The 24,632-nt window shown below is 43.0% G+C and overlaps 1 protein-coding gene across 1 annotated transcript in view; it reads left to right on the forward strand.

Moving 5' to 3' along the window:
- CKMT2 (creatine kinase, mitochondrial 2) overlaps window positions 1-24,632 on the forward strand; it is a 65,250-nt gene that overhangs the window by 32,563 nt on the left and 8,055 nt on the right. The window contains exons 2-7 of the mRNA XM_015428114.1: window positions 3,100-3,270; window positions 6,298-6,496; window positions 12,918-13,013; window positions 14,421-14,642; window positions 17,913-17,998; window positions 23,265-23,388. Coding sequence (XP_015283600.1) covers window positions 3,119-3,270; window positions 6,298-6,496; window positions 12,918-13,013; window positions 14,421-14,642; window positions 17,913-17,998; window positions 23,265-23,388 — 879 coding nt within the window. The 5' untranslated portion in view covers window positions 3,100-3,118. The remainder of the gene's footprint in view (window positions 1-3,099; window positions 3,271-6,297; window positions 6,497-12,917; window positions 13,014-14,420; window positions 14,643-17,912; window positions 17,999-23,264; window positions 23,389-24,632) is intronic.

Genomic DNA, 24,632 nt, shown 5'->3' on the forward strand with positions numbered 1-24,632 from the left:
CTCACCCCTTCCGGATGAGGGATCCCTCCATCTGCACTGCAGCTGACTCTCCTCAGCTCTGCTCCCTAATAGTGAACCACCTCCCACTTTGGGCAAGCCCTTTTATCCCTTCTTCCCAGGCACCACCCTCTACTCCTCTAGTGGTTTAAGTTTCCCCCCAGAATCCCATTAACCAATCACAGGGTCCAGAGGGTGCCCGGGAAATGTAGGCCTGGTAGTTACTCTAATACAGGCTTTCCCAGAGCCACTAGGTCCCACTACGCAAGCCCAGGCCCGTAACATCCCTTCAGAAGCCACACACTGAGAAATGACATTAATTCTTAAGGTCTAGATGGAATAAGCAGGTAGGATGATAAATAGTGCTATTTCAGATGTTGTTATAACGGCAAAGGAAAAAAATCCTTTTTTAAAAAAAGACAACTGCGGCAGCAATAGTAACTGCGCAGGATGTCAATGAACAGGAAGAATCAACTGGGACATACCCCTGAGCAGAATGCCATTGAGCCATATCAAACATATAATTTCAATAAAATGGTGGAATAGCAGTCCCAACCATAATACAGAAATTTTGCTTTTGTTTCACAATAATGGGTGAGGGGATCACCAAAACCAGCATTTGAAAAAATGTAGAAGATCTGCAGACTGTTAATGATGTTCTCTGGAACCAACCTTATAATTTCATATACACTTGATGGCAATTATCTATTTCAGTCCACCAGCAAAATTAGATTTCATTGTGTGAATCCTGAAGAACCACGATAGTTTCATATACAGAGGTTATTCTTCACTATACTTCAATTTTGTGCCAAGCTGAAGAAGTGGTCCATTACACATTCACATCTTACTGTAGATTTTCAGAGCAATAAGCCTTTAATCTTGACTTCAGATTCTCTGCCCGCCTTATGCACCAATCTTTTTCCTCTGGTGTATTTATTCTGCAGCTACAATTCTAAAAACTGCACTTTTCTCAATTGGGGTAGAATGTCACTTGTGATGTGTGGGGGGTGGCATCCAATGTTGTGGGGTTTTTTGTTTTAAATTACACAGTTGCCCTATCACAGCTGTGCAGTAGCATCCAGCAAGCACCTTCCATTTAAATCCTCATGGTTCAGGTTTTGTGCATGCATTTTAGTGTTAGTTCATTGAATGAAAGGGAACAGAAAGAAACACAGGCAAAAAGGGAGAACCTGATGTTGAAACTGACCAGACTTTTTTTTAACTGACAAGCAGCTGTGAAGTCCCATTTTTCATATTGCCACACACTAGGGGATTCTCTGCTGTGCTATCAGCCACTGTGAAAAATGGGAATCAGTAACATGATCTCATAATATGGGGGAACATGTTGAGTGTACAGCATGCACAGTAGAACCCACTGGCATTACAGGCTGTGATAATTGACAACGTGTGCATGTGTGCGCGCACCTGTGCAAAGTAGGATGCAACTCCACCACGCATTGCACAGGGCTACAGTTTGTATGGGGGAGGAGTCCTCTGGCAGAAGCTCACTAGATTGGGAAAAAAACCCAATGGGTTTTCACCGAAGCCATAGTGCAGCCCCATAGTAATGCTAATTTCCTGCACTTCCTTACAAATTTGCATGGTTTTTTCTTTGTGATTCTCTAATTTGATCCTGCACACTGGTTGTGATCTTGGCAGTTTTTTAAAGCCTGTACTGCTTGGATTGTACTCTGTTTTCCAAATAGATTGATCCCAAGCAATTCTTATATTTGGCAGTTTTCAGAAGGTCCACATGGCTCAGCCACCATTTTAATATTAGACTTCTGGAGACTGCCAGAATGGTTCCCCCCAAACTTTGTTCACTAAAGCATTAAAGGAAAAATGTTTTCAAAGCTTTAAGCTTCCCATCCCAGTGTCTCTCTCTTTACATCTCATGTCAATTTCATTCTGCACAGATGATCCCTCCTTTATTTTATTTGCATGCAGGACTTGAATCCTTTTTTTTGCATTGCAGATGCTGCTGTTTGCCTCCTCTCTGATCTCCCTTTCAAGTCAATACCAACAGGGAACTAAACCTCGTGCAGCTCCTTCTAAACTCCCCCCCCCATCATTAAAAATTTTTAATTCAGTGATCTGAGACTAGCAGTAGTCTCATATTGCTAGGCTCATGCCACTTGTCAAGAATATTTTTAAATTTTTTAAAACGAAGGGGAAATTTAGCCTGTACACCGATGAAGGGGGGAGGATGGTAGAAGGTGCAGAGTGGGTGGAATTACCTTGATGTGGGCAGGGAGTGCCCTTTGAGGAGTGGCAAAAGGGTAGGGGGAATTTAAGGGAATCTGTATGCTTCAGAATTACCTTCAGCTTGGAAGCAAAACAAGGGAGAAATTGGCACAAAAGCACTCTCAGAAAACCTGGGGAAACTGACCAGAAAGTGAACTGAATGCTGAAGGAAGGAAAATCAATGCAGAATGACAAAGAAAACTTGATGGACATTCATGGTGAAAGCAAGGGGAAATAACCATGCATAATAGGCCAGTAATGAAGGAATCAAGTTTTTTGTCCAGTGACTGGAAATTATGAAATGCATTGGTTATAACTGCAAATCAAAATAAATACACTTGTCTGTAGAAAATGTTTATAGTGGGCCTCAGGTAGTATTCTTATAACACTGACCACTCCCCCACACACATACATTTCAGAGTGAAACAGCTATTAATGCTAGAAATGGTAAGAGGTACATTGTGAGAATTCTGTACAACCAACATCCTGAGAGGTCAGCAGTTTACCTAAATCCAGATGTTTGAATCAGGAAAGACAGGTAATCTATGTAAGGTAGTTCTTCCGAGAGTGTGTGCATAGTTCTGTTAATTTTGTATTGCTGTAAAAAATTAAAATATTGAGAGAAACCATTGGAAAACACTATTTAAAAACTTGATGAGTTAAGAACATAAGAGAAGCCAGTGCTGGATCAGGCCAGTGGCCCATCCAGCTCAACACTCTTGTCACACAGTGGCTAAAAATACCAGGTGCCATCAGGAGGTGGTTGATTAGCCAGGTGGTTCTATCATTATTCTTATTTTTATTATTACAGTTTTCTATTTTGGTATTATAAGTTTGGGGGTTTTTTGCATCCTCCAGAAATATTAACTGGGAAAAGATGGCCAGTACTTTCTCACGTCTCCTCGCCGGTCGGAAAACAGCTGTCCTCTTTGCAACAGTGAGCACGGGTGCCTTGACCACTGGATACTTGTTGAATCAGCAAAATGTGCAAGCTAGATTTCTTGAGAGACAGAAAATGTTTCCTCCAAGGTAAAATTTTTAATTGAAATCTTCAAACAAATGTTGTGGGTTTTACTTGAAGGTCTCAAAGACGGATAGGTAAGAAACCGGAGGGTTGGAAAGACAAATGGGAACAGAGTCCAAAAACAAGACAATATTTTTGAGATTCAGGTCTGTATTCCCTGACCTGACAGTCATATCATCAGCCACAAGTTGCACTGCTGGGAATTCATTTCCAAAGTATAAAAAACGTAAAGGTAAAAGTTCCCTTGCTTGAAAGCCAGTCGAATCCTACTCTAGGGTTCCGGTGCTCAACTCCGTTTCAAAGCCGAAGAGCCAGCGCTGTCCAAAGACATTTCCGTGGTCATGTGGCAGGCATGACTAAACACCAAGGTACACGGAATGCTGTTACCTTCCCACTGAAGTGGTACCTATTTATCTACTTGCAATTTCTTGCTTTCGAACTGCTAGGTTGGCAGGAGCTGGAACTAGAGACGGGAGCTCACTCCGTCATGCGGAGGATCTGGGGAAATAAAGTGAGAAACAACCAGCAGAGCTACTGAGCTACTGACTGGAAGCACAACTGAGTGATAACACAGGTTTGGAGTGATCAAGAGACACATTTCCCAAAGACTAAGGGAAAGAAGACCAAACCAGACATACGTTGTGAGATCCATAGCTGGAGCTTCCAACATTTTCTTTAAAAAAAGAAAAAAGAAACCCTCAGTGCTCAGGTACATGGAGTCTCACATGCCTGAGAACTGACTATTTAAAATTTGCCAAGAGTTCCACTCATGGTACTCTTAGTATATGTATGCTTTGCCCTAAAGAGAACATGCTGGGAAGCCCAAAGTAAAAGTGTAGATCAAAGGCAATAGTCAAATGGAAAGGAGGAAGCAACAACCAAAAAGGAGGGAAAAGAATGATGAGGACAAAGCGTTTACCTTTCCATCTTGATGTCAACATACCATAAAGGTAAAGTAACATTCCATACACACTGCTAACATTTGCTGGATTTCTTGCTAAGGTTTGATAACACTGTTGTTTAGCAACTATGACTGAATAAGGACTAGTTTTAAACTACCTTGTTAATTTCAACAATGTTTGCATAATGTGAAACAAGACTACTTCACAGTCTTCGTAAATATTATTTAACAGACTCTGCTAAGGACTGTCTTTCCATTCCCCCTTTGATTCCTATGACTGCTTTGAGTTCAAGTCCGTAAAGGAAGAAATGTAGACGTAGAAATAGAATGCCTTTTCACAGACCTTTTCTTCTCTCTATAAAAAGGTAAAGGTTCCCTTGCTTGAAAGCCAGTCGAATCCGACTCTAGGGTTGTGGTGCTCATCTCCGTTTCAAAGCCGAAGAGCCAGCGCTGTTGTGCTAGACTATTGCAATGTCCTACATGTGGCTGCCTTTGAAGATCATTTGAAAGCTATGAACAGTTAAAAATATAGCTGCTTGTTCACTGACTAGAGCTTAGAGATGTGATCATATCTCTTCAGTATTAAGGTCCCTCCACTGGTTGGTCACCCATATACTTCCAGGTCCAATTCAAAGTTCTATTTACCACCTTTGAAGCCTTTCGTGACGTGGTATTCATCTGAAGGACCATCTCTCCTGGTATAAACCTGTGTGCCAGCTCAAATCATTACAGAGATGTGTCATGATCATTTCAGAGCTTCCTTAGGCTTATTAGTTCTGCCACAGCTTGATCCAAGATCTTCATCTTCAGCTGTGAGTCCAGCTGTCTAGAATAGCCATCCTGAGGAGGACAAATGTGTCATGATCATTCCAGAGCTTCCTTGGGCTTATTAGTTCTGCCACAGCTTGATCTTGGTCATCTTCAGCTGTGAGTCCAACTGTCTAGAATAGCCATCCTGAGGAGGACAGGAAGGCACCCACACTGGCCAATATCAGGACATTGTGTAAGGCTAAGTTAGACCAGATAAATTTTTAAATGAACTGTAAGAAGAAGAAGAAGCGATTGGATTTATACCCCGCCCTTCAGTACCCAAAGGAGTCTCAGAGCAGCTTACAAAGTCCTTTCCCTTCTCCTCCCCACAACAGACACCCTGTGAGGTAGGGGGGCTGAGAGAGCTCTGACAGAAACTGCTCTTTTTCAAGAACAGCTGTGCCAGAACTATGGCTTGCCCAAGGTCATGCAGCAGGTGCAAGTGGAGGAGTGGGGAATCAAACCCGGTTCTCCCAGGTTAGAGTCCACGCATTTAACCACTACACCAAACTGGCTCTCTGGTTGTGATGTGACTTTCACAGTAGTGGTGCATACTGGCTTTAGTAAGCTTCCTTGAGACACTGTGGATAGCAGAAAAGGTATGATATAACTATTTTGATAAATAAAATTCTCATGCTTATTTGAAGTAGCTAGAATATATGGATGAGGTTTGGTGTGCACAAACTGACATTTAGAAAATGGCCATTTGGAACTATAGTCCTTATAATGTGAGCATGTCATTTTGAAAATCCACAACAAACTGCTTCTTGAGTAACTAATTATATTAAATTCCACTCTCCTATGAGCAATAGTACTTATAAAGAATTCATCAATACTGTAACATAAAGGTCCATTTTGACAGTTTTGCTTGAACCACATTGATTTACATCAAGTAAGGATTCAGCCTGTTAAATATGTTTGCACTTTGTATTTATCAGAAACAGACACAAAAACATAATTCTGAAGGTCATTGGTTTCTTTCCCATCTGCCTCCCTCCTGTACAGAAACCATCTCTGTGATTTCAGCTGGCAGACAGCATACCCCTGGGAAGATCTGTACGCTTGCTTCCCCTACAAATTTCAGCTGCATGCATGAGCCAACAACCAATCAAACTTTCCAGTTTCCTTCTGTTTTCCTCAGATCCCTGGATCCACTGAAAAAAATTCACCTGCACACTTCTTTGTTGCTGTTGACATGGAAAGAATATAGACAAGTAAAATGCTGATTCCGTCCCCAGTTTCCCTCTTACATGCTCATGTACTGAAAAACAGAAATAAGAACTGCTGATCATTATGGATGCTTTTAATTTCTTTTTATCAGTGCAGACTATCCTGATCTTCGTAAACACAACAACTGCATGGCTGAGTGCCTCACACCAGCAATCTATGCCAAATTGAGGGACAAGATGACTCCCAGTGGCTATACACTGGATCAGTGCATCCAGACTGGTGTTGACAATCCTGGCCATCCTTTCATTAAAACAGTGGGCATGGTCGCTGGGGATGAAGAATCTTATGAGGTGAACCATTTTTATCATATGCTGTGGTCATTTATTATCCTAGTACATTTACTACACAAATAGGTTGTTAGATGAATGGGAATTATTCACACAAAGTACTGTTTTGAAGGGAAAATAGGACACTAGAGTGTACACAAAGAACAAGTCATATGGATAATGCTGGTACTTGGCTTTTCTTCTGTGTGGGATTTTGCAGTCTTTTTTTCCTCAGTGGGAAATTCACTGAGGAGAAAATACCATTAAATATGTTTTCGATGTAATGATATCTAGGATAATAAAGCGCAAGCACAGGAGACAATATTTCATTTGTCTCCTGTAGCTTCTTCCTCTCCCTGCTGCTAAGTTCAGGTTGAGGTAAAAATATGAAACACTGTTGACTACATAAAGTGAATGAGATATTCCATCATAAAATATACATACCTATGGGCAGAGAACTATCTTGGCATGAATTCATACGTCTCTTGAACAATAAATATAAACCCAAACTCATATGTGATATTTTGTCAGGTAGATAACAGAAGAGTATAACAATAAATTTAGTTTAGTACAGGCATAACAAAATCTGGAAGAAAAAGGTTATTCTTAATAAAATGTTTTAAAATATTTATGCGATGGTTTCCTGGGTCCCAACTGCAAACACAATGGACTTTTTTAAATTGACTTCATAACAAAAGACAACACCTCGCAGTTCAGCAGCTGTCAAAAATAAAAAAGCACCCACAACAAATGAGAAAATGCAGCATCTGTAGATTTTTGCCCAAATTATGCAACTGTACCACAATGTTTTCCTCCCTGCCCCCACCAGCAATCTAGAGCACAATTGAACAGAGCAGAGCTCTAATTCTCCTTCTGAAATGGGAAGAAATAATTGCTAAAGATTTTCAAAGTTAAGTCCACATACCATAAGCATCTATTTCTCAATTAAGAAGTTCAAAAAAGTGACCACAAGACCTTCAAATAATATGCTTCTTTGTATTGGGATTTTTGGTTAATATAGCAGAGTTTTGCTCAGTCACAGAAGTGTGATACTGAGTGGAGTAAATAAATCTCCCATGAAGTATATTGCAAAAAAGGTAAACTTACATTTATTCAAGTAGATCCAGTTCACATTCAGATTGCAGTTGAAAAGAGGAAGAGAAGCCTGCTTGCCTGGCATCATGTATGTGGGAGTATGAGAGCACTGCATCTACAGGAGAGACCTGCAGAGACATATGTCTACATGGAAGACCATGTAAAGAGAGTGAGAGGACAAAGCGAGAGGAGGGGTCACAGGGCAGCTCCCAAGTTAAGACAAAGAGAGGCATCCCATTCGAGGAGATAACACCTGTACACACTAAGAGTGATGTGGCACCACCCAATGTCCAGGAATGCTGAGTTGCTCACTCCAACACTTTATTATTCTGTAGGGTGTAGAGAACTGCACCCCTCAAACCCCTCTTGCATTAATAACCTGGAAAATTGGTAATCTAATTAGTTTTATAGTGGTAATATGATGTTTCATTCTTTTTCTTTTATATGTATTCAGAAAACTTGTTATCCTTTTTTTTTGCCAAAATCACTGACAAGCCAAGACAGATTACAAAATCTTCATAAACAGAAAAAGTAACAAAACCCACAATTTAAAGAAACACAATCCTCTCCTCGATGTTATTTAACATCTATAGGCGCCCCCTCGCCCAACTGGCACCAAGTTTTGGGCTGTGATGCTATCAGTATGCTGATGACACCCAGCTGTATCTGCTGATGAGCAGCAAGCTGGACACTACCCCAGGTAATCTAGCTGAGGGTTTGGAAGCTGTGGTGGGGTATTTTAAACAGAGTAGGCTGAGACTGAATCTGTCAAAGGGCTGAGGGTTTGGAAGCTAAGCAGTTTAAGCAGAGTAGGCTGAGACTGAATCTGTCAAAGACAGGAGTTCTCTGTCTGGTTGGAGGGACGACGACTCTGGTTTGGGGTGTCAGCTTCCAGCTCTTTGGCCATGCGCCCTTAACACCGGTGCAGACAGTCAAGAGCCTGGGTGTAGTCCTGGATGCCTCCTTGTCAATGGAGGCCAAGGTCTCAAACATTGCCAGGCTGTCATTCTTTCAACTATGCCAGGTGAGGCAACTGCCTCTCCCTTACCTGTCTCTCCCAAGATAGTTACAGTAATCCACACAATGGTCACCTCTAGACCTGATTACTGTAATTCACTCTACACTGGGCTACCCTTGAGGCTGATCAGGAAGTTACAGCTTGTCCAGAATGCAGTGGCCTGGGTCGTCATAGGGACATCAGTAACAGCACATATACAACCTGTTTACTGGCTCCAGATTGAGTACCGGGACAGGTTCAAGATTTTGGTCTTGACCTTTAAAGCCCTAAATGGTCAGTGACCAGTGTACCTACAGGACTGCTGAAGAGCACTACACTCAAACGATCAACATCTATTGGAAGTCCATGAACCAAAGAGTGTCCGGTTGTCCTCAATCAGAATGCGGGCCTTTTCAGCCCTGGCTCCAACTTGGTGGAACTTTCTGTCTACTAACATCAGGGCCCTGCAGTATTACAATTCTGCAGGGCCTGTAAAGCAGAGATGTTCTGCCATGCATACAGTTGAGAACAGCAACGGTTTTTAATATCAAATGGCTTTAAACAGCAATGGTCTTAACATCAATGGTTTAATGGGTTAACAGTTCTAACAATCACTGACTTGCTAATTGCTTCTACCCTTTCCCCCCCACAGTCAAACTAAAGTAAATTGGGGGACTAGAATTTTATTATGGTGCCATGTGGGTATTGGGTATTTATTAAATTGCATTTTTTAGATTTTAAATGTACTTATGAGAATTGCTGTACACCACCCTGAGCCCACTCACAGGGAGGGTGGTATAATAGCTGAGTAAATAAATAAATCAACTTAAAATAAACAACACATTTGCTTCAGTGTTATCTCAATGCTTTGCAGAGGGATGCAGAAACAAGGAGAGCCAACACTTAGATGGGCTAATTAAAAAGCCAGTTTTACATACTTTACATCAGTCAAAAAAGATGCAGTGCCTGCAGGCAAGCCCCATTCCATAAATAACTGCAGTGTGGATGATTAGTGGGTGGTATAAAGTCAGGCCTCAGCTGACCATGCATCCCTGATTTTATGGGTGAGGCCACCCAGCTCCAAGCTAGGTTTGCCAGCCTCCTGGTGGGTCCTGAAGATCTGCAGACTACTAAGAAAATGGTAGCTTCAGAGGGCAGACTCTATGGCTTCACATCCCCACTGAGCTCCCCGCCCTTCCCAAACTCCATGTTCCCCAAGCTCTACCACCAAATCTCCAAAACTTCCCCAACCTGGAGTTGGCAACTCTTCTGTGAGCACTGAGCAATCAAGTGTCTGGCTCAGACTCTTTCTTGCCAATCATTCTTAATGTTTGAAGGAGGTGTGCCATTTCCTTCCCCCCCGCTGTTAAGATCGATGGATCAAGGATAATGGCATCCCCAAAGGGTTCCTGTCCCAATTGCATGAAAGTACCAAGGTCCCAAGCTTCTGGTCTGAAATTGCCGCTTCACCCTCCAAACTGTTGCCTCAGGATACTTACAGCGGAGCGGACCCTGGCTGGGCCTGCACCTTTCCTTGCAGGCTCTGGAGGCACTTGGTGGTGGGGGACCTGTCAAAGGCTCTGTAGGAAGCTGTGAAAGAGGAGTTGCAGGGCCCAAAATTTTACCTGGTACTTATTGGTGGTCACATGGCCTGTGACATGTGTCCAGCTATTCTGCCCAGCATCAAATAGGGTAGGAGTGGGCCTTGAATGCCCTTCCTCTGCCTACTCCATGGGTCTGCTTCTCACGGGGCTGGCTGGCTTCCTTCCTCCCTTCGCTGGCCACACCAAAGCCCACCCCTTCCCCCCACCTCAGCCAAGTGACGGGGTGCCAGACGTGTCCAGGTATTCTGCCCAGCATCAAATAGGGTGGGAGTGGAAGACAGGGCCTTGAATGCCCTTCCTCTGCCTACTCCATGGGTCTGCTTCTCACGGGGCTGGCTGGCTTCCTTCCTCCCTCCGCTGGCCACGCCAAAGCCCACCCCTTCCCCCCACCTCAGCCAAGTGACGGGGTGCCAGAACAGCAAGGTTATAACAATGCTGTAATTGCTACAGATATATGCCAAAAGTCTAACAATTTGTTAATCGTGCAAAGAACATGTCAATGTGTACATTTTCAGACTCAGTAAAAGCCAATCTAACATCAAAGCAGAAATACTGGATGCTGGCCCGTAGCTAAAATGGAGCCCATGGGTCCCGGCCCCCTAGTGTTTCTTCTAGGCCCCCTCCCTCCTGGGCAACAGTTTGACTGAAAATGTGGGCAGATCCATAAAAGCTGCTGTGCTGCAGTGAATAAAGTCTTGACTAGGACTGCCACATTCAAATTCCCACTCAGCCACAAAGATGTTCTTTTTGGAAATTCATTGGGTTTGGGGGGCAGGATAGCGAAAATCAAAATATATGCAATACTTCCATATAGGAGCAATCCTAAGAAGGTCTACTCAAAAGGAAGTTCAGTGTTATTCAATGGAGCTTACTTTCAGGAAAGTTTCTTAGGATTGGAGCCTTACAAACCTAAATGTATTTTACCAACATGAAATACACTGTGTATTATGTAGCATGTAGAATGGTATTTTCAGTATATTTATAAAACTTAATAAACACAAATGTCTTTATTTTATTTTACCAAAATGATACTTTCAAATATGGCCAATGTTGGAGAAGAAACTGAGAATATTCAGAATTTTTCAGGTTGAGAAAAACAGGGCAAAAAATAAAGTGGAAGTTGAAAACAGAAATAACCAACTAGATTCTGGAGAAAGAAGAGGAGGAGACTGTATCAGGTGCTCAATCACATTTAAACTCCAACTAGCTAATTAGTATAATTAGAAGAAGAATTTAGTGATGAGGACTATAATTTTGCAGAGGGCTGATAGAGCTGAGCCCCACTGCAGTATAGCACTTTATTAATTTTCTCTTTTGCTTCATTGCTTTTTTACATTAATGCCACGTAAATAAAATGGAAATAAAAGTGACTGACACACACTGTATTAGCTTTGTTCTTCCTTTAAAACCCTGGACATCAAAAGCAAATCATAAAGACACCAAGCAGGGAAGTCAAGCAAATTAATCATATTCATTCTTTTACTGTGTTTAAAAAACAACAACTAGATCCTTCTTCAATGGGCTTAAAGGGCAGACAATTTTGGACCAAAAATCAGCTGCTTCTTAAAAGTGTCTGCTGAGAGGCAGCACCAACAGTTTTCTTCTTCAGCCACTGAGATTCTTATTGACAACTCTAAATGGTATTGGTTTATTTATGTATGTATTTGCTTGTTTCAGTCCATATCTCTCCACATTTTTAAAAAAGAAACAGAATTTAGGATGGCTGACTCCAATGTAAAACAAACATAACATCTCCGCAACACTATTATTTGTTAACTAAATATTGTTAAAACCTTATCTCTTAATCTTATTAGGTGTTTTAGAAGTCAGTTGGAATGAACCATGTTATTCAAAGATGCCAGTTATAGCTCCTTGGGTGTGTCACATGGTACATTTATGTCTTGTCAACTTGGTTGTCACTTCTATAACATGTACAGTTGTTACAATCTTCTCTTGTAGTCTACACAGGTAACATAATCCCTGTCGTGAACATCATAGAATGCGATCGCACACACTAAATAATCCACTTTCAATCAACTTTCAGTGCACTTTCCAACTGGATTTTGCTAGTTCCCACAGTAAAATCCAGTTGGAAAGTGCACTGAAAGTGGATTGAAAGTGAATTATTTAGTGTGTGTGACCACAGGCATTGTCTCTTTGGGCCCTATTCAAAATACCTGGAGCCACCCTAAATAGGAAATGTCCCAGTCGAGTGGCTCCCGATCTGGGATGTGCACAAAGGAGGGGCTGTGACTCAGTATTAGAGCATTTGCTTGGCATGCAGAAGTTCCCAGGTGCAATCTCTGGCATCTCCACTTTAAGGATCAGGTAGTAGCTGATGTGAAAGACTTCAGCCTGACACCCTGGAGCTCCTGCCAGTCTGAGTAGACAATACTGACCATGATAGACCAATGTTCTGATTCAGTATAAGGCAGATTCATGAGTTCATTTGTGAGCTCATAGCCCAAGTTATAGCCTAAAGGCAAACATCAGGTATTAGAATCATTTACGATTATTTTCTCTCCAACTTTCTTGACACATCCCACTGGTTTACCATCGTTTCATATTTCTCCAGTGTAATTTCTTTATAGACACAATCTTCCCAGTGATTTTCCTTATCCAGCTTATTTTTGCTACATCATTTCACACAACTATAAGATATGGTTAGAGGAATGGTTACAAAACCTAGGAAATAAAAAAAATGTCTCATGATGATGCTATAGCTACTAATGCTCCCTTGAATCCACAGGTATTTTCTGAGATTTTTGACCCAGTGATCAAAGTGAGACACAATGGCTATGATCCAAAAGTCATGAAGCACCACACTGACCTGGATGCCTCCAAGGTAGGATCCAGGGTTTTGTTGTTGTTGTTGTTTTAAAGAGGGTTGCATTTGAGGTGCCTTAGAAAGAATTCTCATCTGCAGAGTATTCAGTTTAAGAATAATAGGTAAAGGTAAAGGTTCCCTTGCTCGAAAGCCAGTCGAATCCGACTCTAGGGTTGCGATGCTCATCTCCGTTTCAAAGCCGAAGACCCAGCGCTGTCCGAAGACGTTTCTGTGGTCATGTGGCCAGCATGACTAAACACCAAGGTGCACGGAACAGTTACCTTCCCACTGAAGTGGTACCTATTTATCTACTTGCAGTTTCTTGCTTTCGAACTGCTAGGTTGGCAGGAGCTGGAACTAGAGACGGGAGCTCACTCTGTCATGCGGCAACTCGGGTCTTGAACTGCTGAACTACCGACCTTCCACAGCCTGCAGTTCAGCGTCTTAACCACTTGAGCCACCGCAGCTCCATTAAGAGTAATAGTTAAGGGGTATTATCAGTGTCTAGAATTTGCATGTTTATATTTTTATATTTCTTCAAACAATGGCCCACCACTGTGCTCAGCCAAGTTTGAAGCCTTCCTCCAGCCTGAGTAGCCATTCTCCAGTCTGTGTCTCTTCCATTGGGGGATGAACCACTAAAGCCAGAGGCAGGCTTGTTAGGCTAGAGGAAAGCTTTACACTTGACAAAACAGAATGACAGGATACAGGACACTGTTTTATTTACATGGGAGATACAACTAGGTTAAAGTAAGTAAAACAATCTATTCTGTGGCTTGCCCTCTCCCTAACCTTCCTCAGTAGAAAGAGCAATTCTTTCAGAATTTCCTTTTGAAGATATTAATAGTATGAGTATTTTGACTGATGCTTCAACCACAAGTGAAAATTTGCTTTTTGCAGCTGGTAATGTCCTTCAGTTAGACATTAACTATATTTGGCCAATGTTTTAATTGGGACAGCAACAAATTCTGAACTTCTTCCATTTGCTTCTCTGCCAAATGTGTTTTTCTAATTCCCAACCTCACCTACCAGACAAAAGCTTATGTCCAAGTAGGATATCATATAATTTGTATTTATCATTTCACAATACTGATAAACTAACTGTACCCACTTGAGATAAAATATATGCCTCATTCTCAGCTGAGATACTTATGAGATTTTTACCTATTCACAATTCAAAATAATTTTCATGTCCACATAGCTGAATTGTTCTATATGAGAAGAGTGAACAATAACAATAATACATTCAATAATAAAACAACACTGTGTCTCTGTGCATATCCCTAGAATGTATATACTTATGGAACCCTTAAGGCCTTTGGCAAGAGACCCAAACTAAGGAATACACAAAGAGGATATTCATAGACATTCAGCTTTTACAGTCTTTTTTTGCATGATGCACTGTTTTTAAAATATTTTTGGCAGATCACACAAGGGCAATTTGATGAACACTATGTCTTCTCGTCCCGTGTACGTACTGGTCGCAGTATTCGGGGACTGAGCCTGCCTCCTGCCTGTTCTCGGGCAGAAAGGAGAGAGGTAGAAAATGTTGCAGTCACAGCTTTGGCTGGACTGAAAGGAGATCTTGCTGGAAAGTATTACAGCCTGACTACGATGTCAGAGAAAGAGCAACAACAACTGATTGATGTAAGTACAAGTCCCAACCTGAGTGTTTAAATAAAGATCTTCTGTCATTTCATATTGTTAATGTTGTATTTGAGGGTGAGTTCTTCCACATCTGAAGACATGACAATGACTCCAATCTCTAGATAAAGAAATCAGCACTCAAAAACTACATTTATAGTGGAAATAAACAATTTTACTGGATGATAGTACTTCCCTGTTGGAATTTTGGGTGTTCTATCTTGCTTATGGTTGCCAATCTCCAGGTGGCACCTGGAGATCTCCTGCTATTACAATTAATCTCGAGATGATCAAGATCAATTCCCTTTGAGAAAATGGTTCAATTGGAGGATAGACTCTATGGCGTTATACCCTGCTGAAGCCCCTCCCCTCCTTAAACCCCGCTGTCTCCAGGCTCCACCCCCCCCAAATCTCAAGCTATTTCCCAACCCAAAGCTGGCAACCCTAATCTTGCTATTAGTTTTCATTGTTTCATATTGTTAGCCAAATTGCCTTAATTTCTTAATTAATATTGGGGAAATATGATTATTAATTGGCAAATTAGGGAGCAAACACCGTTGTATACAGAAGTCCCGCCTTTACTGTAAGTACCAGAAACGGACGCAGAGACTGTATTCAATATAGTATAATGTCTTTTTACTGGAGAATATTTATCATTCAAACAATACACAAGCACGCACACACATATACAGATTCTAAGAAATAAAGATAGATCATATGCACATTTGCACTAGCAGGACATTTGTTGATTGGGTAATATTTACCTGTCCTCATTGATTGAGCTGTTCCAATGGAAAAATGGAGGGGTTAGAAATAGAAGATGGGGAACACGTGCTCTGAACCAGCAGAACCACGTGGACTCTAGCTGCAGATCTAGAGTTTAAAGATGGAGGTAGGGTATATGGATAGCAAGCTGGACATGAGAGGGTTAAAGCTTCGATTGGGTTCATGGAGAGGGAGAGAGAGAGCATGTGGTCGGATAGCATCTTTTATAATGTGGTGTGTGGGGGGGCAGGCTAGGCTGGCCACATCCCCCTGTGACACCTCCTGTTAGTCCGTCCCATAAAACATACTATTGGCTGGCTGGAAGAGGGGAAGGGGACTAAGGAGTGGTCAATATTGAGATCTAGAAACTTAGCGAGCATGTGGTCGGATAGCATCTTTTATAATGTGGTGTGGGGGGGGCAGGCTAGGCTGGCCACATCCCCCTGTGACACCTCCTGTTAGTCCGTCCCATAAAACATACTATTGGCTGGCTGGAAGAGGGGAAGGGGAACTAAGGAGTGGTCAATATTGAGATCTAGTAACTTAGACTGGAGGCTGGCACCTGGTTGCAGGTAAGATGAGTCATCAGGCTAAGGCTATTGTCTCTTGATGGCTCTAGCTGGCTTGCTGATGAGTGAGCGATTAGTTGCTAAGCAACCATGAATAGAGTCTCTGAGCTGCGTGCAGCTTTGCAGGGCTGGAGGAGGGGGGGGAAGGGGTTGCCTACATGTGCTGGAAGAAACTCCTAATGGTGTCTGGAGTTCTCTGTCCTCGTGTTTTTCCATGGCATGGCGTCTGAGGCTTTGTACAGGCTTATGGAACTGCCTCATCTCACAGCCGGCAAGATGGCTGGTAACTCTGGACTACCACTGGAGCAGCAACGCTACAGGAAGGTGTCCCTCTTTCAGGTGTGCAGTCTCAAAAGGTATTCCCAGGTCACCATGTTGTACAGCCCCTTTGCACAGTCCATACAGTTCATAAAAACACATTGATAGGCTTGCATGGCAACAATATAAGGGATACCTTTTATCTGCATTTATGGTTTTGTTTTCTTAGACAGTTTTTTTCTTTGCTTTTGTTGTTTTCCCAGTTCTTCAACCCCCACTCTATACCGCATTATTTTGTTTTATAAAGAATCTTTGCTGTTAGACTGAATTGTTTTATCATATTTTGTAGCCTGCTTGCTGATTGACTGAAAAGTCTTTCTCATACATACAATCTGCCCAGCTCCAAAGTACTATTCTGTTTTACTAGGAATCTTTGCTGTTGGGGAACTGTCAGGGGACTGGCAACTGTAAGCTGCCCCCATGTAAGGTAAAGGTAAAGGTGCCCTTGCAGTCGAGTCTGACTCAAGGGTTGCGGTGCTCATCTCCGTTTCAAAGCCGAAGAGCCAGCGCTGTCCGAAGACGTTTCCGTGGTCATGTGGCCGGTATGACTAAACACCAAGGTGCACGGAATGCTGTTACCTTCCCACCGAAGTGGTACCTATTTATCTATGACATTAACTGGAAGCAAAATACATGTACAGATTCTTTATCCTGCTTTTCAGGTTTCTTTTGCCCAGAACAGCATAAGAGATGAGGCATTAAGAAATGTCCCTTATTATAATTTAACGACTGCTGTTTGGGCTGGCTCTTCCCAGTTATCTGACATGCTTGCCGTTAGACTTTACCTGGGAAGTTTCAAAAATGAATGGTAATTGTTATGGGTGCAATTCGCCAAAATTTCATACATGTACAATCACATCAGGATTCTTTTTTTGTGCCTTAAGGATAAACTGATGCATAGTGAAAACTGTTGCAAACTGTTCATGCACAGTGGTGTGAACAATGTCTGGGAATGTTTTACAATGGAAGAATGGCAGATTGCTAATTCACTGGTGCCATTCCACAAGCAAACAAATTAAAAATTTGGTCATTCAGAATCTCAAAATTCAGGGAGAAATATAAATGGAGAAGAATTTGTAACTATTCACAATATGTAGATAGGAATTGGAAATATACCCCGCTGTAATGAAATCTTTGTTTTTATTGGGGTATATTTACTGAGCAAAACCAAAGAATGAAGAACAAATTTAATGTATAACAAATTAATTCATGAACTATTTTTACATTTCTGTCCTAGATTTTTTGTATGTTCCTAAAGCAGTTATGTTTGGAAAATCTTAGTTTCAGACTCTTGATATTTAAGCTCTCTCTAAAAAGTGCTTGTATGTAGATTATTATAAAAACTCATGTAATTTTATTCTGTTTTTCTGTAAAGTATCTCCTCTGCTTCTCAGTGTGATTAAAACTTTCTTTAACAACTATTTTATTTCATAAAAAGAAAACCCTACCAAGCCATCTGGGAAAGAGCTTCCTATTCTATTATAGTGAAGAATCCAGTTTGATCTATATGCACCCATTTGTATTGCCTGAGAACAATGACAAATCTGTAATATGATAAATGTGTAATACAAAATTCACTGGTTTCTTTCTCTTCCTCTGCCTTGCATATGCTGGTCTGAAGGACCATTTCCTGTTTGATAAACCAGTGTCCCCTTTGCTTACATGTGCTGGGATGGCCCGTGATTGGCCAGATGCCAGAGGAATCTGGTATGGAATGTGAACTGTGCACACTTAGTTTTTGAGCTAACCATTTAATAAATTCCCCCCTTACTTGTCCTAACACATCAGTTGCTATTCCTAAATCTGACTGCATGTTTTGTGGATACATACCTTCTAACAACAACAACAATACATTTTAAAGAAAAGCTTTATAGGAAATAAAACAACACCAAGAAGTTAAAATATCAACAGTAACGAAAAAGATAATGACCATATACATTTAGGATTTTTCAACATGGCTTTCTTTAGGTTTGTTTCTATTTTAAAATTTAAATAAAAGATTCAAAGAGGAAATTCAAAAACCATGGACAGTTATAAGATAATGCTTGTTAAATGCTTTTTATTAATGCATTTTATATTTGCATCTAATATAGTCTAACTTATTTATTTATTTATTATATTTATACCCCACCCTCCCAACCATGGCCGGCTCAGGGCAGCTTACAATAATATAAAAACTACAATGCATAAAATAGCAATCTTAAAACCATAGCGATAATGATATTAAAAGGTGCTAACAATAACAATCCAATTTCCAATAACAGATATCAGTTTAACATTACGTCTAAGATGGCACTCAACTTCCATGCCATCCTAATGGTCGATCTCGATTTGACATTATATGGGTGGCTCAGGCTGCTTTAAGATTTCCAGGGGCAGGTCATTCTCCCCCAGGGCGGCTCCTAATTGAATGCCTGGCAGAACAGCTCCATCTTGCAGGCCCTGCAGAACTGCATATGGTCCTGCAGGGCCCTGATCTCCCCCGGGAGCTTGTTCCACCACAGCGGACCCACCACCGAGAAAGCCCTGGCCCTGGTTGTAGCCAGCCTGGCATCCTTTGGCCCGGGAAGGGTGAGTTGATGTTAAGACCCTGATCGCAGTGCTCTCTGGGGAACATGTGGGGAAAGGCAGTCCCTCAGGTATGTAGATCCCTGGCCATAAAGGGCTTTAAAGGTAAGAACCAGCACCTTAAAGAGAACTCAGTATGCTATCAGTAGCCAGTGCAATGCCTTCAGCACAGGCTGAATGTGTTCCCGCATTGGGAGGCCCATTAACAGCCTGGCTGCAGCATTTTGCACCAGCTGTAGCTTCCGGATTTGCAATAAGGGCAGCCCCATGTAGAGAGAATTACAGTAGTCCAACCTCGAGGTGACCATCTCATGGATCACTGTTGCCAGGTAGTTGAGTTCAAGGAAGGGAACCAACTGCCTAATCAGCCGAAGATGATGAAAGGCCAACTTGGCAGTGGCTGCTACCTGGGCCTCCATTGTCAAGGAGGCATCCAGGAGCACTCCCAAACTCCTAACTTCCAGTGCTGGCACCAGCGGAGCCCCATCGAAGGGTGGGAGTGGGATCCCTACCCTTGGTCTGCTCTGACTCAGGCACATAGCACAGCCCCCAGGGATAGCACAGCCGTCCAGAAAGCTGTTCCCCCAGCGTGCCTTTTTGTTCCCTGGCTTTGCAGCAAGGAGACGAGGCATTGCAAGGCAAGCCCCTGAATCCCCACTCGTACTGGTGACACCCCAGTCCATGTCTTTGTGCAATCTGGGCAAGGGGGTGCATGTAGATGTTAAACAAAATCAGGGATTGCACAGCCCCCTGAGGCACTCCACAATCAAGTGGGTGCCGTCCAGAAAGCTGTTCCCCCAGCGTGACTTTTTGTTCCCTGGCCTTGCAGCAAGGAGACGAGGCATTGCAAGGCAAGCCCCTGAATCCCCACTTTATGAAGAAGTGATGATGTGGGCATTCACTTGTGGGGGATTTTTAGTCTATGGTTTTGCCTTTTTATTACCTTTGGTACTTGAATGGTTGTTCTTTTAGAGTCAAGCACTGTTTCCTCTTTGAACTGATCTTCCACAATCCACTGTAGTTTGCACCTGGAAATAGGTAGTCTGTGCAGATCCTGTGTTGACAACAGTATAAACAGGAATGTGTTGGCATAGATTTTGCACCATGCTTGTGGGTATTTTTGCATGTCAAAGCTTTGTAATGCACAAAAATAATCTTTCAATTTAGTGTTGGTTCCCCAGACTGAAAATATTTTGTGAACAAGGGAATTATATTATTGTACAACATAAATTTCTAGGAGAACAGTTCTGCATGGAGAACTACTGCATGTCAGCTCATATGACTTAGTACAGAATAGTTACTGATGCTCTAAAACATCCTGAGAGCCAGCATGGTGTAGTGGTTAAGAGCAGTGGACTCTGATCTGGAGAACCAGGTTTGATTCCTCACTCCTCCACATGAAGCCCACTGGTTGACCTTAGGCTAGTCACAGTTCTCTCAGAACTCTCAGAACCCCACCTACCTCACAAGGTGCCTGTTGTAGCGAGGGGAAGGGAAGGCGATTGTAAGCCACTTTGAGAGTCTGTAGGGTAGAGAGAAGGGGGAGTATAAAAACTCCTCCTCCTCCTCCTTCTAGAGGTCTCTAATCCTATTGAGTCTGTGGGCACTTTGGAATTTTGAGACAAGGTAGTGAGCACCACTATAAAATGGCTACCATGGGAGATACGGCCAATCACAAAATGTCTGCTATGGGGAAAGTCACAGAATGTTTGGAATTTTCAAACCAAATATCTGATGGGGGGCAACTGTAAACTACAAGGTGATGTTGCCTTTGGTCTTCTGAAGCACCCCCTCCTCCAGTGAAATAGAGGAAAGCCAAGGCTGGCTCTTCAGTTTTGGGAAGAGGCACTTTGAGGATGAAGCAAGTGGGTGCCAGTAAACAAATCTTGCACATTGGGGGATCACTGTTCCAAAATGTTTCACTGCACTATTATGCAACGAACAGCCATCCCTTCTTGAGGGGCTGTTCCCAGAGGCACTTAAGAAAGCCGTGGTGCGCCCTCTCCTGAAAAAGCCATCCTTAGATCCAGCTGAATCTACCAACTATCGGCCCGTTCCCAAATCTGGGCAAGATAATAGAGAGGGCAGTGGAAAATCAGTTACAGTGCTTTTTGGATGATGCTTCCATATTAGATCCCTTCCAGTCAGGTTTCCGCCCGGGTCACAGGACGGAGACAGCACTGGTTGCTCTCACGGATGACCTCCGGAGGCATCTGGATCGAGGCGGAATGGCAGTGCTGTTGCTATTAGACCTGTCGGCTACGTTCAACACGGTTGACCATCAGCTACTGATCCGCCGCCTCGCTGACATCGGAGTGCAGGGACTGGCCTTGCAGTGGCTTATTTCCTTTCTCCAAGGTCGGGGACAAAGAGTGGTGCTAGGGGATCAACTGTCCCGAAGGCACCCACTTGAACGTGGAGTGCCCCAAGGGGCAGTGTTGTCCCCGATGCTCTTTAACATCTACATGCGCCCTCTTGCCCAGATTGCCCAGAGGCATGGGCTGGGTTGTCACCAGTACCCTGATGACATCCAGCTCTATCTGTTGTTGGGCAGTTGGTCCGACTCTAAGCCGGAATATCTAGACCAGGCATTGCAAGCTGTGGCTGGTTGGCTTAGGCTGAGCCGGCTGAAATTGAATCCAATGAAGACAGAAGTCCTGTGCCTGAGCCGGGGCGGTCCAGCGGTAGGGATCCCACTCCCGGCCTTTGACGGGGCACCAGCGTCAGAGGTTAGGAGCTTGGGAGTGCTCCTGGACATCTCCTTAACAACGGAGGCCCAGGTAGCAGCCACTGCCAAGTTGGCCTTTTATCACCTCAGGCTGATTAGGCAGTTGGTTCCCTTCCTTGAACACAATGACTTGGCAACAGTGATCCACGCAATGGTCACCTCAAGACTGGATTACTGTAATGCCCTCTACATGGGGCTGCCCTTGTCCCAAATGCGGAAGCTGCAGCTAGTGCAGAGTGCAGCGGCAAGGTTGTTGTTGTGTCTTTCCATGCAGGAACACATCCAGCCCGCCCCAAAAACACTGCACTGGCTGCCTATAGCATACCAGATTCGGTTCAAGGTGCTGGTTATTACCTTTAAAGCCCTTTATGGCCAGGGACCTGCATACCTGAAGGACCGCCTTTTCCCATATGTTCCCCAGGGAGTGCTGCGATTAAGAACCCAGAATTGGCTGGCCCTCCCAACTATCAGGGAGGCCAGGCTAGTGACAATGAGAGCTAGGGCTTTGTTGGTGGTGGCTCCACTCTGGTGGAATGAATTCCTGGAGGAGATCAGGGCCCTGTGGGACCTCTTACAGTTCCACAGGGCCTGTAAAACAGAGCTCTTCCTCCAGGACTTTGGAGCCGCCGCCACCACTGCCACCACTGACATCTGACAGTTTACAGAAAGTGAGCCCTACCCCCTGGGGTGCCCAATTATAGCCCAACTCGAGTGGCTGGACACCTGAAGGAGATTAAGAAGCTGACTGTATGCTGAGGAATCAAATGCTAGCACTTTAATATGTTGTTATAGTCATGGTTTTAAATTTGTGTTTGTATTGTATATTGTATAATTATATTGTATTTTTATATTATTGTGTAAGCCACCCTGAGCCGGCCTTGCTGGGATGGCGGGGTAAAAATCTAATAAATAAATAAATAAATAATAACTTGTAGCGTCTCACTAAGTTATTTGACATCACAGAGACAGAAACTAGGCTGTATACAGCCTTTTCAATCACCCTAAAATATAGAAATATAAGCTTGCTTCACAAAACATGCTGCTTGTCGCTACACAAAACGTGCTGCTGTAGCTGTGTTGTATGCCATTGGAGTGATGCATTTATTTGATTATTTGCGGTATTTACTAAACCTGTAATTCGTTTCTGTGTCAATTCTGTATAGAGAACTGGAGAAAAGAACGAAGACAGTATTTTCAAGATATGTTAGGGAGACTTAGACAAAAGGTTCATATTTCAAAATGTTCTAAAATTATGGGGCAGCTTCTCCCACCTGATGATTAAAAGGGGAGTGCACCATTTCCCCACCTCTCAGTTCCCATAGCAGCACATGCCTCATGCTGCATTCATTTCCCAGAACAAAACGTCCTTGGTAGTACTGTAGCAGCTCTTCAGCACCGTTCTGATCAGAACTGAGCAATATTCTCTGTGTAACCCTAGAAACCAGAAGGATTATGTTGCTGTTGTTACTGGTTAGTGGAATGAAGTGGTAGAAATCCTTGCTGGCTCTTATTCTTAACCTTTTTAAAAAAAAACATCACACAGTTCTTGTTCCCATCCCCTGTAGTGATCGATAGGAAAGGGTCAAGGTGAAATGAAACCATCAGGCACCTGTAGGATTGTTTGTGAAACCTTATGTGGAAAATAAAAATCTCCCCTCCCCCCCCTTTCCCAACCAGGCACAACAATGACAAAACATTTCTCATCTGGATTAATGAAGAGGACCACACCAGGGTGATTTCCATGGAAAAGGGAGGAAACATGAAACGGGTCTTCGAAAGGTTTTGCCGTGGATTAAAGGAGGTGGTCACTTACTTTGTGTCATATCTGAGTTTTAGATGTTGCAACCCCAGTGAGCTTGTGCTACTGCTATTCTCACTAATTTTTCCACTGAACTGTTAGATCCTTTCTGCTAATACTAAAGCTTAGTCTAGAAATGGTGCAATGTGGGGTGGGAATAATGCTCCCTCTAAGGTGTGGAGTCTTGTGAGCAAAAATTCTACTTTGTGAGCTACTGGCATTAAAGTTGTGAGTGAGCAATTTGTCTACTGCATAAATTAGTTTGCTTTGGAGCCATCCTCCCTGAGCTAAGACAAAAATGTGTGAGCCAGAGGCTAAAAAACTGTCAGCTAGCTCACACTAACTCAGCTTAGAGGGAACACTGGGAATGAAGTAGGGAAATGTATTGTACCAATCAGAATGTAGGTGGGAGATGCCAAGTTTAACTTTTACCCTTGGAAGAAGAAACTTTGCATAGCAGAGAGAAGACTGGCCTAGAATCATTATTCATGAGATGGCATTCTCTCAACTGCAGTCTGGTAGGCATTGTCCACCTCAGGGTTTTGCCACTTCTTTCCAGCAGGCCTAACTTAGGGCCAACTGCACTAGACATTTTTAATGGGTTGGGTCTGGGTTCCAACTTGCTTTCCCTGCAGGCTCACAGCACCTGCAGGGAGGATCCATTTAAAACGGTGTTGGGGCCTGATTTGGCTTGGGACTGTAGTGCAAGCAGAGGAAGGGCTCCTGCCTTTCCTGCTGTGTGATTTTCCTGAGCCAAAACAGTCCTTGGAGGAAGTCATTCACCTGTCTTTGGAGGCGGATGTGTAGCTGCTGAGTTTGGCATGGGAAAACATTGCAAAGGGGAATGCAGCAGCTCCCCTCTACAGTGGCCCCAAATCAGACCCTCAGAGAATTCTAAATGGATGTTCCTTGCAGCTGCTGTGTAGTTTGGCACTTAGAAGCTCACAGTATGAGCTGATGACAATACAACAGAAGTATACATGTGATAATAGCATTGTGGGTTCCCAAGGTAGATTTTTTGCCAGCAGTAAGGCCTCCTAAAAATGATGTGGGTTGGGCCTGGCCAATGCTAGAACAGTGTTGATGCTGCTGCCTCCTTGCGGGCATCGGACTTGGCATCTTCCATGGCAGCACTAGGGCTCTCTCAAATTGTATCAGATCCCACACATCAAGCAGGCCACATCCTGGACTTGATCTCTGGCATGGAGTTGGATCAGATTACCAAGGAGGACATGCCATGGTCAAAT

Source organism: Gekko japonicus, unplaced genomic scaffold (assembly GCF_001447785.1).
Source record: "Gekko japonicus isolate JY-2015 unplaced genomic scaffold, Gekko_japonicus_V1.1 scaffold1275, whole genome shotgun sequence".
Lineage (NCBI taxonomy): Eukaryota > Metazoa > Chordata > Lepidosauria > Squamata > Gekkonidae > Gekko > Gekko japonicus.